We start from the raw sequence: 14,921 nt of genomic DNA on the forward strand, positions 1-14,921 counted from the left end.
CTTAACATACTCTGGTCTACAGTCACTTTATTTAAATGATTTTTACTTGAGAACATTATTTGTATTATGCTTTATTACTTCAAGGCATAAATTAAATCTTAAAACATGCCATTTTAGTTTTGTACATTAAGAAAAAGCTACATTCATAATAAAAGACAAACAAAACGTTCTGGATCGTAATGAACTTGAAAAACTGCTCTTGGATGTTACTGTTAGCATCGATGTAGCGTAGCACAAGCACCCGCTGGCATTGGGTGGAAACGTCAGTCGTCTGGTCGGATTGAATGGCGATAAAATCAGCACTCTTTACTTCCTCCAGGATGTAATCCAAAGCACTGACAGCATGCAGTCCAACAGCTCGTTCTGTATCGTCTTTGACGTGCCCTTAAAAACGGTAGCCGTCTTCAGGTGCTCCTCCAGCACACTGTCAAGGGAGGCAACAAAATCCACCAAGCCCCGGAAAATGCCGGGGTTGTCTGAGGAGTCAGTCTCCTCATGCCCACGCAAAGCCAACTCAAATGCCCCACAAAACTTTACAATCGATAATTTTGGATACAATGTGCCTGATTTTAGCCACCTCCTAATTATGTTTCCTCACCCTTCCTAATATGGCTAGCGTAACAGAGTTATCCATGTGTGCCCTGGTGTTCTCATGTTTCTTTACCTTCTCTGACAGGTGCTTCATATTCCTCACTCTGTAACTGTCCATGCTTTGATCTGGCCCTGTCCTTTAAAAAAACAAGCACGGAAAGCAAAATAAAGTATTAGCCTGAGTGCACCCAGCTAGCCAAGCCTTCCTGGTGTTTCAGCTACGGGAGAAGCCGCGCATATACTGCGTCCCTTTCTCGCTAGTCTGCGGTCTGAATGAGAGGTCAGGTTGATCTGGGCCCAGCTCTTTCACCCAAAGTTCTCCTCTCAAACGGATCTTGGAGGAGAGATTTCAGAGTTAGGGTTGGGTCTTGGAGGAGTAACATTCGCGCTCGCCATTGTCGTCTAGTAAAAATGGCACCCCTAGAGCCCGGTCCTTATTTTATCAGGGGCTTGGGGCGATAACATAATCGCCCTTCTTGGATTCGATTTAAGAACGCTGATTGGCTACATTTTATGTCATACATTCATATCTTAAATTAGCAATTGGCTTAACTGCTACATAGACCGGCCTCCTGGGGGCGCTTTATCGCCCCAGAGCTAATGAGGCTTTCAGACAGGCAGAGGAAAGGTTGCAAATAGGATTTTTTATCATATTTTACACATAACTGGATGTATTCCATATGTCAAACACAAATATTGACTTACTGATGTTTTTATAATTATTATTATTATCATTTTTTTATTTTTATTTGTACATTTCTTTTTTAATTTTAATTTTTGTGTGGCTTAAGGGGGGGCGGTGCCCTAGCGCCCTCTATTGGCCAGCCGCCACTCTTGATAAGAATTGTTGCTTTGCTCCGCGGTTCTAGGCAGTTGTTTGTTTGGCTCCGACACGTATGTGGAAACACTGTGGTATTATTATTATTACTGTGGTGAAAACCGGGACAATTTGGTAGTGAAACCGGGAAATGTTTATGTTTTGCAGATATTTGTCGGGACCCGGTACACCCATCTTGAAACCGGGACGTCTGGTCACCCTAAGCCTGAGGGAATTGTCACAGTTAATAACGTTGTGATGTGAAACACGGGGGTTACATGGGGAAGCCCGGAAGCGAGCGAAAAATCCCGGCAAACCCGCCTTTATGAGAAGAAGAATGGTAAACAAGCATGGATAGAGCAACCAAACCCGACGTTAGAAAAAAAGTTTACAGCTCACTGATGGTTCATATAGCCAGACCTGTGTGTGATACTGTTTTGACCGAAAATAGTACATTGACTATTGACAAATACAGACAATTACCTCTCATCCACTCTGTAGGGAAAGAGCCTGCAAAACGTAGAAATCAGACAGCCGGTCTGTGCCGCGAAGAAAGTAAAAAACTTAAAATAAAAAGTTCCCAATACTACTGTGCAACATGTTTCAACGTCGTCAAAGTAACATGATAATGTCGCAATATGCTGTCCCATTACTATTTATAGCATTTTGAACCCATGCAGCCTCACTTACCAGGTGACGTCAATTAAGTCTGTGCGGGTTCTGGGTTTAAAGGGGACATTGGGATTGGGCCTATGTCTTGTTTTGTATTTTTTAATCATTGAACCTAAACTGTATATGTAAACATGCATACGCAAGAACCTGTAAAAGGGTCCTTGGTTTCAGTCTGGGTTCCTTGTTGAGATAAAGGTTTAATAATAATAACCTGCTGAGTGAGAGAGCAGGGTTTCTAGACACGCAGTACGGCATTTCAAGCGATTTATTATGGGAGACACGTCGGTTGCAGTTCGTCTATCGCAACATAAACGGCACTCCGTCCGGATAAAAGATTGCCACATTAGCATCTGGGGCGGCGAACTCACAGTGTGTGTAGGGACTGCAGCTCTGACTACTACGCCACACAGTAGCGTAGAGTGGTGTTATTTTATTCTATAATTTTGTTGATGGCTCTTTTTCTGTGTAATAATCTTTAGGCTACATCTTCTATCATATGCCAGTCAGATAGCCTTGTCCAACAATAGTAGACCTGACCTGTTGTCCAGAGTTAAGTAGACTGATCTAAGCTCTGTAGACTGATACAAGCTTTATTACCCTTTTTGCACTGGTGCAGAATTTAGACTTGGGATGTCGTTAGCTAACGGATTTGCTCGTTTAATTTCTACTGCAATTGCTGTAAGGTTGGATATTTCCCAATTACGTTAGGGTGATCATTTCATGAGTTTTTCCAACCTTTTCCAGTTGGTGGCAGCAATACACATTTTGGCATCTGGTCTCGAAATAAACCCACAACAGAAGAAGAATGCTCTCCAGCAGGCTATCAGCAAAAACAATATCATTTAATGGATGGTTATTAAAATAGAACTAAACATGACTGTAATATGGTGTAAAGCGTGACCGTTCCCACCGTCATGAACGACATTATGGAGGAAAGGGACACTCTCCTCGCTGCTGTCCCCGAGTCCCAAGATTTAACGCTGGTATGTTTTTGGTTAGCTAGCTAACGGAATTAGCTAACAGTTTCTCGGATTTCTGCCGACTTACAGATCCGTTTCAAATGACAGCCAACTTTTACATTGGTGTCTCCGTATGCTTGGCTTGTTATCTAGCTAACGTTAAACAAACCAACTTGCTAGCTAACCTACATTACGTAATTGTACTTTTTTAAGCTAACGTAAAATTACTAGCGGGTAATGGTTTGCTTCCATTACATTATTATAAACGGTGGCATGAGAGGCTGAAAGCCAGGTCTAATGTAGCTCCCTATATTTTGGGCACTGCTGTTCTCCTGTAACGTTAGCTAATCTTCATGGGATTGTCTATCTATTTCTTGCATACCTGATTTCCACTTGTCAAGGGTCATCCTGGCATCAACAGCAGCACAAGACCAAAGGCTACACATGTGGGCATCAGACCTGTGGAGAAGAGAGGACCCTATATCATGTCTAAAGCCCCAGCCATTCACATGAAACTACGTAGGTGCATTTCTTGCTGAACCTATTAGACTACTGTTTGTTGTTTGGAGGCTGTTTTAATGTTGTAAACCTATGTTGTTGTTTTTGGATGACATGAAAATAGAGCTCCTTGACATCAAAATGAGAATGCATGTCATGGGGCTGTTTGGCTTCCAGTTCAGTGCTCATGTGAATGTGGTAAAGGTAAACAGAAATATACATTTTACTTCATAACAGGCTATTCTGGCAAAAAAAAACATGAAAGTTATCTGCAAGATGACCTAAGCACATAGTCAAGTCCACAAAGACATGGTTAATCATTGAAGAGTGAAGTTCATCAGCACAGTCTAAAGAATTTTAAGTATCTGGACCGATGTATTCAAGAAATTGTCTATGATTCCTACAAATGTGTTTTCCTTAAACATTTTAATGAATATATACTTAAAGTCTTAGTGCAATTTTTCTTGCAAGAGGAGAACACAAAGCCCTGAAAACTGTGGTGGCAATAATTTTGACACATTTGACTCTTGGTTACCTTGGATTATTTATGAAGCACAATGTATTCCATTATGTGTTGAAAAAACACTCTAATTTTTCCTCGTCTTCATCAAGCATGCCAATAAATTGTGATTGTAAATTGTTATTGTTCTGCTTGTGTTAGAAAAACACAGGGAGATGGCCCGTAAAGCACTGAAGAAAAAAGGCCTTACTTTGGGAGGTCCAGTGTTGCAACAGCCCAGACAAGGAGGCAAGAGGTGAGCGCACTGGGGGAGACAGTAGTATGTTTACAAGAGCACATGCAAGCAGGAAATAATTTGAAGAGGAATTCAAGCTATGCCATTTCAGTATTTCTTGTTCGTCTTGTAGGACCATCAAGTTCAACAAAGGTTATGCTGCTTTGAGTCAGCATGCTGAAGATACCCTTGTAGCATTGGAATCAGACAGGTAAGAAATGCATTTCTGGCTGCAGACACCACAAACAAAGAGCCCTGTGTTTAGTTAGCATGTATATGGCTTTAATCCGAGTGAGTATTTGGCAGCAATGCATGCTTCAAAGGCATTGTCTCCATATTTATGTAGGTCATGTTCACAGTAAAAGCAACTTTTTTTTTTTACTCAAATGTAAATGAAATGGTGCAATCATATTGAATCCCATCCTATAGTTTTACCAAGGATGTTATTATGCCTTAACATTGCAGTGATGATGAGTTGGATGTGGAGCAATATTCCTCAGGATACTCTTCAGCTGAGGTAAGTGTTTCCAGTGTGGCACAGTGTATCCCTGGGTCCAGCAATGTATACAGTGCTTTGCAAAGGTATTCAGAGTAGAGGTTTCATGATATACCGGTATTGACGATAACCGTGATATTTAAAAAATAAAATATTGATATCATGTTGATAATACATATGATAATATTGTATTCACTAGGCAAAACTTAAGTTATATTTTTCCAAAAGCCCCTCTCGGTCATTCGATACCATATTCATGTTACTTATAGATAAACAATGCATGTGCTTTAACAAGGAGACTGGACCTGTGCACTGGTGATGTAATCAACTTGTTAGCCCCACTAGAACCCCCGGAGAGATCAGCAAAGATGTGCTGTTTTTGTAGCCTATTTACATAGAAAAAAGGATGTTGCATTTTTCCACAAACTCCTCTCGGTTTTTCCATTGATTATTCATAGACAAATGATGCATGTGATCAAACTACAAGTCTGTACCTATACACTAGAGATTGAATTAACGTCTTTTCCTAGCCTATTCACTAGGCAAAATGTTTTTGTTTATTTCCCCAAAACTCCGCTTGGTGTTAGGCCTTGTGGATCTTTTGTTTATCAGTTCATCTGGTTGCCTTTTCACTATCCATTAAGTGTCATTGTTCTTTTTGTAGGCTTTTATTTTTTTATTTGTTGAGTTATGGTTACAGACTCTCTCCACCTCCCTACACTCGTATTTTGAGTGTAATTCATTTGCCAAAAAAGCGAGAGAACCACACATTAAACAAAATTAACTTCAAATATTTTGTAGATACTGCGATAATTTCGTTACTGAGAATTATTTTAGCCATGATAATCATGTAGTGAAAATCAGATATTGTGACAGCCTATTTCAGACCCTTGACCAATTTGTTCATATTATTGAATTACAGAGCAGTCCATAAGTATTTTGGACTGTCACATGTTTTTTTTGTTTTGGCACTGTACTCTCGCACATTGGATTTGATGTGAACCGATGACTAAGAATTTAAAGTACAGACCGTCAGCTTTAATTTGAGGGTATTTTAACCAATAAACCGGTAATCATGTTGGAATTACAGCCCTTTTTATAAATCGGGAAACAATTGGACATTTGGCTACTCAGCTGCTTCTTGGCCAGCTTTGTGGTGTTTCATTGTTTGCTCATGCACAAGAGTGCAAACCCAAAATGTATAGTTGACTCTGGGTGTTGCATTTGTCATCTGTTTCTGTTTCTAAAATATAAATTCCTGTAAAGCAGGTCATCATCTGGCTGAAAAATGATAATGAATCAAACATAGCCAATACATTTGATTTTTCAAAATCAACTGTTTGGTATGTTGTTTTGATGCAACCAAGCATTGGGGAGCTCTGCAATTGAAAACAACCTGGTGGACCATGGAACACCACTATAGAGGTTGACTGACAAATGCTTCCTATTGTGAAGAGAATAAACCTTTCAGGGCTAACCTTTACCAGAGTGATGGCAAGAAAAGTGATGAGAAAGAAAGGAACTGCTCTTGATTTAAAGCATAACACCTCATCTGTGACAAATAGTGGCGGTAGTGTTATGGCTTGGGCAAGTATGGCTGCCAGAGTAAATTACAAAGAGGTCCTTGAAGAAAACATGATCTAGAGTGTACAGGACCTAAGATTAGAGAGAAGATTAATGCTCCAACATGACAACAACCCAAAGCACATTGCCAAGATGACACTCGAGTGGCTTGTCAAGTTTGTCAGTGTCATTGAGTGGCCCCACCAATGTGGAACTTGAACCCCACTGAACATCTGTTGGGAGTCCTGACAGATGGAGAGGATCTGGAAGGATGAATGGGAGAAACTGACCAAATCCTGGAGTTTGCTGGTACAGGGACCCAAGAAGACTCAAAGCTGTGGTTGTTGCCAAAGTTGCTTCTACAAAGTACTGATTGAAATGTCTGAATACTTTTTTTGGAGCTATTTCTGTTTTGTATTTGAAATAAATTGGCAAACATTTTTAAACATGTTTTTGCCTTGTCATTATTGTGTGTAGATTAATAAAAAAATGAAGTCTATAACACAACAAGATATAGTGAAGTATTTTTGTTGGCATTGTACGTATATTAGTGTTATTATTATAATTTTTTTATCAAAAGGACTGTAAAATCGCCAGAAATCATTTAGGGATATTGTTAGTATGTATTGCCACAAATAAAATGTAAGACATTTCATGATTATGTCTAGATATTTTCCTTGTATGAATTCACTTTTTTCATACTTCAACACCCCTGGAAAACCTGCTCAGACACTGGATCTAGTTACTTACACTTGTTGTATGTGGTCAGTACTCAGTCGTTAGCATAAGTATTCTCTGACAAGTTCAGTTAATCATGCAATGGTTTTCCTTAGACTTTCTGCACTCTTTGGATGTTGGAACTGAAAATAACACGGTCCTTGATAAGAGCTTGTGTTGATATATGTGTTAGGACCTGTCTTTTTGTTGTCTCTACTGCACAGTTCAATAATAATTATCATTGCAAGGTTCAGTAAACCATTTTTGCCTTGTTAAATTTAACTTCTACCTCCATGTTTGTTTTTCCTCACACCTAAAAGTAGCCACCTGACTTGCAGACACCCCCCCCCCCAATATTATTTTATTTTTGCTTGAACAGTCATTAAGTTGTGTTTGATGTTTTTAAGGAGTGTCCATTCTGCCAGAAAAAATATGCCAGTGAGATGTCTCACTCAGGGGCCTTTCCTCCACAGGGCTGAAATATTAAGCGGGCCACTCTGTGTATCGTCTCAGATTCTCATAATTCCACTGCTGGCATTTTGACTTCTCCACAGGTGCACCCAGACCTGAGCAAGCAGCTCCTACAGGACGGATACCGGCTGGATGAGATCCCTGATGACGAAGACCTGGACCTCATTCCCCCTAAAGCCATGGGCTCCTCCGTCTGCTGCTGTGCTGAAGCCCCGTCGTGCTCTATGCAGTGAGGAGAGACCCGGCTCGGCCTTCCGCTCTCTTTAAAGACTGTTACCCAGACACCTCAGCCACTGTCTCAGCCAAGCGAGGCCTGCTGCCCATAACTACCGCAGCATGAATCCCTCCTAACACTCAGAACTGCTAACACATGTTTACACAGTGCTTTCCATCCCCTAACTAACCAACCTTAAATCTGGGTTAAAGTTTCTGTCAAAACAGGACTGTCACCGTTGAAGGTTGACCTGTGTATTGTTTTGGACCTAAATGAAGTGCTAACCCTGTTGCCACTCTGAATAGACAGGTCAGGGTGATTCATGTTTAGACATGCACTGCAGTCTTACATCTAATGGGCAAGGTGACTGCCTTAATGTCCAGATTGACATACCAGGTGTCACTCCCAGATCGGTTTTGACATTGAGGATTTATATGCGTTGTAGTATGCATACAGAAAATGTCCCTGAGTGGTTTGAGGCTTTTCTTTTTTGCAGGCTTTTCTTGCTGTATTTCTTTTCAAAGTGGGACCTATGAAAACAAACCAAAACGTGAACATTCCCTAACTATAAATGTATTGATTGGCATTGTTACACATCTAAAATGTCCCTGTTTCAGTGTTGTGAGTCAGTGGCATGAATCCTAGGATACAATGTCAGATCCCTGTCTGTGGCTTTGTTACTAACTACATGATTGACTTGATTATGAATTCATGCTTTAAATGATAGTATATGGATACTAGCACTTAACTCTAATAGCAGGCCTGCCTTTCAATAATTTGTCCACAGACCCTGAAGTATTTGATGTAAAAATGTTACAAAATGGCACTGTTATTACTGTACGGTGGTCAATCTAGTCCTGGTTGTGAAGGTTGAAAATTACAGCTGATGTCACTGAGGTTAACCGCTACTTAAAGGGCAATGATGTACACAACAATATAACTCCCTACTGTAAAGTAGATGCTCAGCAATTTTTTTTTATTTTCCTCAGCCTCATAATACTGTTTCTTAAAATTTCAAAATGAGCAGTGCTTTGCAAGTACACTAAATAATTTTGAAGAAAACCTGCCTGTCTGACAGGTGTCACGAGTGTGATTATTCCTCCCTCAAGAGCCCTTGTGTGGCTAATATAAGAAGTGTGTTTGTGTTTGCTAACCACTGTTTATTTTTGCAGTTTGGAAGATGTGCGTGACAGTTGGAGTTCTTGACCTGTGTAGATAGATGTACATAAATATTGCACTTCATACCACCAGGTGCAGTCAGTAGCCAGTATAATGCACTATTCTGTACTATGCAACTAATGGGACAATCTGCTTCAGGATTCTAGTTACAACAATGTATCAAGTGTTACTGGGTGCTAAATGCAATATAGGTGAAAGGAGTCTTTGTATTTGATTAGAATTGTACTTTTGCATTTCAATAATATTCATAAATATATACATCCTTTTGTTTGTATTTTCTTCTGGTTTGCAGCATGGAAAATTACACCATTGAAAGTGATTTTACAGAGTGCTTTCAAGCCCTATCTAAGCCATATCTAGTATATTCATTATGTAGAACCCTTGCAAGAGCTTTGAGTATGCAGGGGGAGATGATCGTCCGGTTTATCGGAAAAGCACCTTGATAATGGTGAAGAACAATCTCAGCCACGTGGGGGCAGAAGTGAGCTGTTGCAATATTTTTTCGTGGCGTGGAAAGTTGCCTAACGTTACTGTCACTTGCTTACTTGTCACTGAGCTTTTGGCTCTGTAAGCTATTTTCATAGCATACATTTTAGCTTGGTAGTTTTTGCATGTGTAATGTACAACAGTAAATTGGATATGTAATGTAACTCATGAGGTATGTAATTATATTTCAGTGATATTATTTTGCAAACATGTCAGTTAATTATTCTATAGGCAAGTAATCTGCGTGTGTAATGCAATTGTATTGAAGGAGCGCGACTCAGCATGACAGCCATATGCATCTATTATGTACAGTTTAACAGGCTCTATTTTACATGGATCCGAGATTAGACTGGCAGTGGTGCCATTCTCAGGAGATTTGCATACGCGCTGTGACTACTCAACCGACGTAGCGCTGGAACCCTGAACTTGTTGCTGTCACTGGGCGGGTCCTAATGATGTTTTTCGCCTAGGCGGGGGGTGTGGGAAATCGAGTCAAGGGAGTTACCTCAACGCGAAGCATTTCGAGATATGAGATCGGGACATTTTTCGTGTCCGTCATTCTCTAAATTAAAATAAGAACGTGGAGAAAGATATATTTCAGAGGTGCAGCCTACACTAGTCATATCAGCTGGTGGACACATTTTAACCCCCCCGCCCCCTCCCCCGCATGCACAATTTCTCTGTTTACAAGTGATTGAAAGCGTGCCAGCAGAGGGAAAAGGATAACCTAGGAAGGAGGGATGGTGGACAACTCCGGTAGCAGTAAGGCACAAATGGTGAGTTGTGTCCCCTTTGGTGTCGGCTCAGTCGCGGTTGTGTCATGGTGAAACGAGCATTTATCTGAAGAGATAATTTAGCTAAAAGCACGAGACTGTCAGAAAAAATCAAAATATTGTAAAAAGTCTTACTATTTATGTTTGATTATTTACCGTTCATTGCCTTTTTGAACAGTTGTTAACTAAAACTCCAAATTGAAATTCCTGTGCATTACACAAAACGAAACATTTAAAACTCATGCACATTGCCCTGAAATCTCCGTGAAAATAAGGTTTTTGAAGACTGAAATATACTCATGTGCGTGGCACATTGCCTGGCAGCTAGGCTACTACCTTTACTATTTAGCTTATTCAGTCATGTATATTTTCTGGAGCTCCGCCATATTCATCCGGAAGGCAAATTCTTACTGACTGGCTCCAAATGGAGAAAATAAGATTCTATTTTTTTTTTCAAACTATAACACTATCATTGCCAACATTTTGATTGTGAATATTGTTAGCTTTTCGTTTCGGGCACACGCCAATTGCAATTTATGATTAGAAACATAACTGTACGAGGTTTAATGCCTCACAATTGTTTCAAAGTTCTTACTGTAATGACTCATTCTAAAATTGTAGGGTATTTTTAATGGAGTCTTATGCCTCCAATTGATATATTTTCTAAATATCAAATATAGGATAAAATGGTTGTGTAATGTAAACATTACGCAGAACTGTGCCCATTACTGCGCTTCTATAGAGCTATCATGCGTTCTGTACTTTTACTGTTTCGGTCTATTGTTATTATAGAAACATTTGTTGCATTGGTGATGCCTACTTAACCTGCATAGCGTGAGTGTCTGTTGTAGCTTGCTATTATGTTTCCCTGTGTTTTCACTCATTCGGACTAGTTTTTGTCTATATAGTCCAGTTTTTGTTATGCATTTTATTACAACCGTAAAACCAGACATTCATTAGTCATTTCAGTTGTGGTTTTATGGTTGGGCTATTGACGTCTTTCTCACATCCTTTCTCAGCCCAGCATGTCTCAGGAGGCTGGTCTGGGGGGTGGCTATCCTCAGGCAGGCACGGCAGGTGGGATGAAGCTGGAGGCTGTCATGGAGCAGCTGCAGCGCCAGCAGCAGGCCAGGCTGGAGATGGAGCGCAAGGAGAGGCGGCTTCGCGAAGCCCACATCATGTACGCCCAGCAGGTAGCTGCACAGCAGGCCATCCTTGCCGCGGCCCGGGTTTCTGGAGCTGGCTTCATGGGCAAAGCCCTGGGTGGAGGGGCATCTGGAGGAGGCCAACTGTCCCGGGTCTCCAACCAGAGCAGTGTGGACTCGGAGAGGGAGGATGAGGAGGACAGAGGGCGGGATTCAGGGGATGAAGATGACGATGAGGAGATGATGGAGGGAGATGAGGGGAGCGACGAGGAGGAGGAGGAAGGAGGGACTAGTGGTCTGGAGTACCTCCGCAAGCAGACCCTTGCTCTACAGCAGGGTGCCTCTCGTCTTCCACCGCATCCACTTGGCAGTTTCTCTACATCGGGCCCCCAGCGGGCCCCATCGCCACCTGTCAGAGTAAAGCAGGAGCCTGATGAGAATCTCTATCCATCAGAGCCCCACTCTGCCACCTCCCCCAACGGTCATGCTGATTGGAATAGCTTTGACGATCACTTCAAACAGGTATGGCCGCCCTGACTTACTACCTGTCTGCCCTCTTTATAAAAGCCTGCTGTTTTTTCTTAGCTTTATTCTCCATAGTTTTCCCCCAGATTCATTCTCCATAGTTTTCCCCCAGATTCATTCATGTCTTGACATATTTAATAGGGGTCGACCGATATGTTTTTTTTCAAGGCCAATACCGGTACAGATTATGAGTGATCAAGGAGACCATTGACTAATATTTGGGGCTAAAAATTTAAATGTTACTGTAAAAAAGTTAAAGTAGCACAAACCCCAACACAAAATTTCCTTTTCATGCGTTTAAACATATGTTTAATTAAATACTAGAAAACAGAACATTTAAACATTATATTTTGAAGAATTAAGTGCAGAGAGTTGTAAACTTAAAATAATTAACGAAATAGTCCCCCAAAACAGACACATTTTACTGTTTACAGAGTTCTTGTCAGGGTTCTTTCCTTATATTAAACCTTTTTCTCCAAGTCCCCTATGGGTCTTTGCCCCACTCAGAACTGAAGTAACATAACTTTGGTAATTATCGGTTACAGTAGCTATCTCATTCAACTATCGTTAGCTTATTAGCTATGAGCCTAAACATTAGTTACTGGTGTTGAATAACACTCATGTTCATGTAGTTTGATAGCTAGCCAGTTTAGTAAAATGCGAAATACAGGCAAAGGAAAAACAGAGGTGAACGCTTTATCATTAGCAAGGTTGATGTTACCTTTGATAAACCTCCTAACGTTATCTATCTACCGTCTGCTATCTAGTTGCATTAGCACTGACATTGTTACACAAAAATATCAATGCATAAATAAACTCAAATGTTAGTGTTAGTTATATTTTACATCAACAAAGCTCATTACGCGGGGCTCTGGCGGAAATGGTGTGACTGATTTAAAAGCCATTGCTTTTGTCTCTGTTTTAATGTAATCCCTTATCATGTTTGGCCTATTAAATTGGGGTCCTGAAAAATCACTTTCCAATGTCTCTTCTGCTTGTAGGCTACACGAAAACATTAGTTTAGGCACTTACAGTGAAGTAACATTAGTCTACAAAAAATTTAAACTGGGTATTGTCATAATATAAATAGGTCTTAATGTAATGTTTTCGCAACTTCAGCATTCTTACCTTTGAGAAAACAGCCTATTGTCTCAGCTGTTCATCTGTGTTCCTCTTTCCCACGCCTCTCTCACAAGTATGGTGTACAATGTTGATTGGCTATTTACTCGTGAGGTATAACCAATCCGATAATTGGCGGGACATTGAGCCACAATAAAAACAGAAAGCTTTCTGAGACGTGCAGCTGCATCTGAGCCAGAGGAACGCATAAAAATATAGATATTATCGGCCGTCATATTAGACAAATTAACGATTCCGATAATTGGAGAAATTATAAATATCGGATCCAATAATGGGCCAGGCTGATAATCGGTCAACCCCTAATATTTACATCAAAGAGTTAAGAACTTAAGACTAGCCGCTAAAGGCATCAAAGTTATACTATCTCTTCCCCAAACGTAGTAAGTCAACATAAAGCCGTGTAATGAAAACACAGATGTCCTCCCAGTAAGAAAACATCACAGAAGTGGAGAAGCATTTGCCATTTTCCACTCCTGTTGTGTATTTTGTCTGATTATTCGGCCTGGCCCATTTTGTTAACTTTGGGTAATCTTGGCTTCAACACAGACAACTCGGACAGTATCTTTGTGGAACACTTCAAGTCTGTGGGGAGGCTGAGCCGCTCTTCTGCGTTTGTGGCTAAAAATCCTAGATGTGTGCACTGGCAAAGGGCCAAGCACGAGTGTTGCTCACTGACACTTCGCTCAATCTGTGCTCTGTCGCACTCACTGATTTGCTGTCTCCGAGCATGAGCAGGCTTGGCACGGGTCCAGCTGACGGAGAGGAGCCAGCTGGGTGAAGTGTTTTGAGGTTGTAGGCGGACAGACACACAGCACACGGGCTGGGAGGGTGGAGGTATACTACCGCACGGTAATGATGTTAACCTTCTGAAGTGTCTGGGCACTGTGCCAAGTCTACTTTTTCACTGAAGGTAAATATTTCCTCAACCCTGTTACGCCGCTGAGTGGAAGCTGAGCGATCCCCCTCAGCTGAGTCAGTGCTAGGGAAGTTAGCGGGCGCTGTGTCGCGGCCCACCAGGGTTGATCTAAAAAAAAAAAAAACATGTTTCCGTGGATTTGACAGACAGAAGGCAGAACTGATGTGTGACTTTGGCTGACCTTTTTTTTTTTTTTGAATGTACTGAACCATCATTTCCCTAAGATTGTATTACTGTCTATTTACAGGGGAAACCAGTTTGGGCTGTCACTCTGTCCTTGTCCAAATGTAACTCCACACAGAGGAGATGGTGGAAGGGGGACATTTTTAAATGACATTTTTAAGTGGAATTAGAGGCTGGCAGGCAGTGCTGTGGTTAGAGTTGGCTACTGTAAACTCCTAGAACATATAGACGACAGACATAATTAAATGGAGCTTGGCCAAAAAAAAAATTGCAGCAGGGAATTGCCAGGGATATCACAATATGCTGTCAGAATATGTGTGGCAATGTACTGTAATTCTCACTGTTATTGGGATTCAAAACTCATTTTATTGAAATTGTTCTATTTTTTTTTTTTTTGTTCTGTTCCAAATGTTTCTCACCACCTTTATTCTGGAGGGACTAGAAAACCATAAGGTTTTGATCAGTTATTTAAGTAGAAGTGCGAGCAATACATTGGATCCCGAATAAAAGAAATGGTGATCATGGAGAAAATTCAGGAGTTTTATTGCAGCTAGAACAGACTACTTTCAAAAAGAAAATAGAATGACATGGTATGGCTGAAAGAGTTCACCAATATCACAGTAGGGTATCCTTTGTAGTTTTGGGGTCATGGTTTGGTTTTGTTACAGCTGGAATAAAATAAAAACATGGGGTAACTTGGTGGAAAACGCTCCCCTAAGGGAAATGATTGGTCAGATTTTTACATGAACATATTGATTAGAGTCAGACAAATACATATGGGAACAAAAATATTGGGCAGAATGTTTCTATCTTATTTGTAACTTAATCAAATGCCAAACTAT

General features: G+C 40.7%; 2 protein-coding genes and 1 long non-coding RNA gene across 5 annotated transcripts in view; 2 read left to right on the top strand and 1 right to left on the bottom strand.

The window, feature by feature from the left end:
• Positions 1–3,496, bottom strand: part of LOC105015708 — a 7,602-nt gene extending 4,106 nt beyond the window's left edge. Inside the window, exon 1 of one of the 2 annotated variants that reach the window (XR_002195656.2) lies at positions 3,422–3,496. This is a non-coding gene — a long non-coding RNA (uncharacterized LOC105015708). Of the gene's footprint in view, positions 1–1,891; positions 2,042–3,421 lie in introns of those variants that run through there. The other variant, XR_828396.3, reaches the window with a different exon arrangement.
• Positions 2,604–9,177, top strand: fam219b (family with sequence similarity 219 member B). The gene is made up of 6 exons (XM_010879065.4): positions 2,604–3,063; positions 3,441–3,558; positions 4,199–4,292; positions 4,405–4,482; positions 4,737–4,788; positions 7,602–9,177. The coding sequence occupies exons 1-6, from the start codon at positions 2,995–2,997 to the stop codon at positions 7,749–7,751; spliced, it is 561 nt and encodes a 186-aa protein (XP_010877367.1). The 5' UTR covers positions 2,604–2,994; the 3' UTR covers positions 7,752–9,177.
• A 539-nt stretch (positions 9,178–9,716) lies between these two features.
• Positions 9,717–14,921, top strand: part of LOC105015725 (AT-rich interactive domain-containing protein 3B) — a 57,693-nt gene continuing 52,488 nt past the window's right edge. For both annotated transcript variants that reach the window (XM_010879077.3, XM_010879087.3), the window contains exons 1-2: positions 9,717–10,173; positions 11,190–11,837. In XM_010879077.3, coding sequence (XP_010877379.1) covers positions 10,138–10,173; positions 11,190–11,837 — 684 coding nt within the window. In that variant the 5' untranslated portion in view covers positions 9,717–10,137. The remainder of the gene's footprint in view (positions 10,174–11,189; positions 11,838–14,921) is intronic.

Source organism: Esox lucius, chromosome 2, assembly GCF_011004845.1.
Source record: "Esox lucius isolate fEsoLuc1 chromosome 2, fEsoLuc1.pri, whole genome shotgun sequence".
In the NCBI taxonomy this organism is placed as follows: Eukaryota; Metazoa; Chordata; class Actinopteri; order Esociformes; family Esocidae; genus Esox; species Esox lucius.

Bases quoted from the DNA above. Each gene is read 5' to 3' on its own strand.
- fam219b (XM_010879065.4), top strand. From the start codon at position 2,995: ATGAACGACATTATGGAGGAAAGGGACACTCTCCTCGCTGCTGTCCCC. The intron at 3,064-3,440 runs GTATGTTTTTGG...CCACTTGTCAAG, and splicing joins AGTCCCAAGATTTAACGCTG to GGTCATCCTGGCATCAACAG. The intron at 4,293-4,404 runs GTGAGCGCACTG...TTCGTCTTGTAG, and splicing joins CCCAGACAAGGAGGCAAGAG to GACCATCAAGTTCAACAAAG.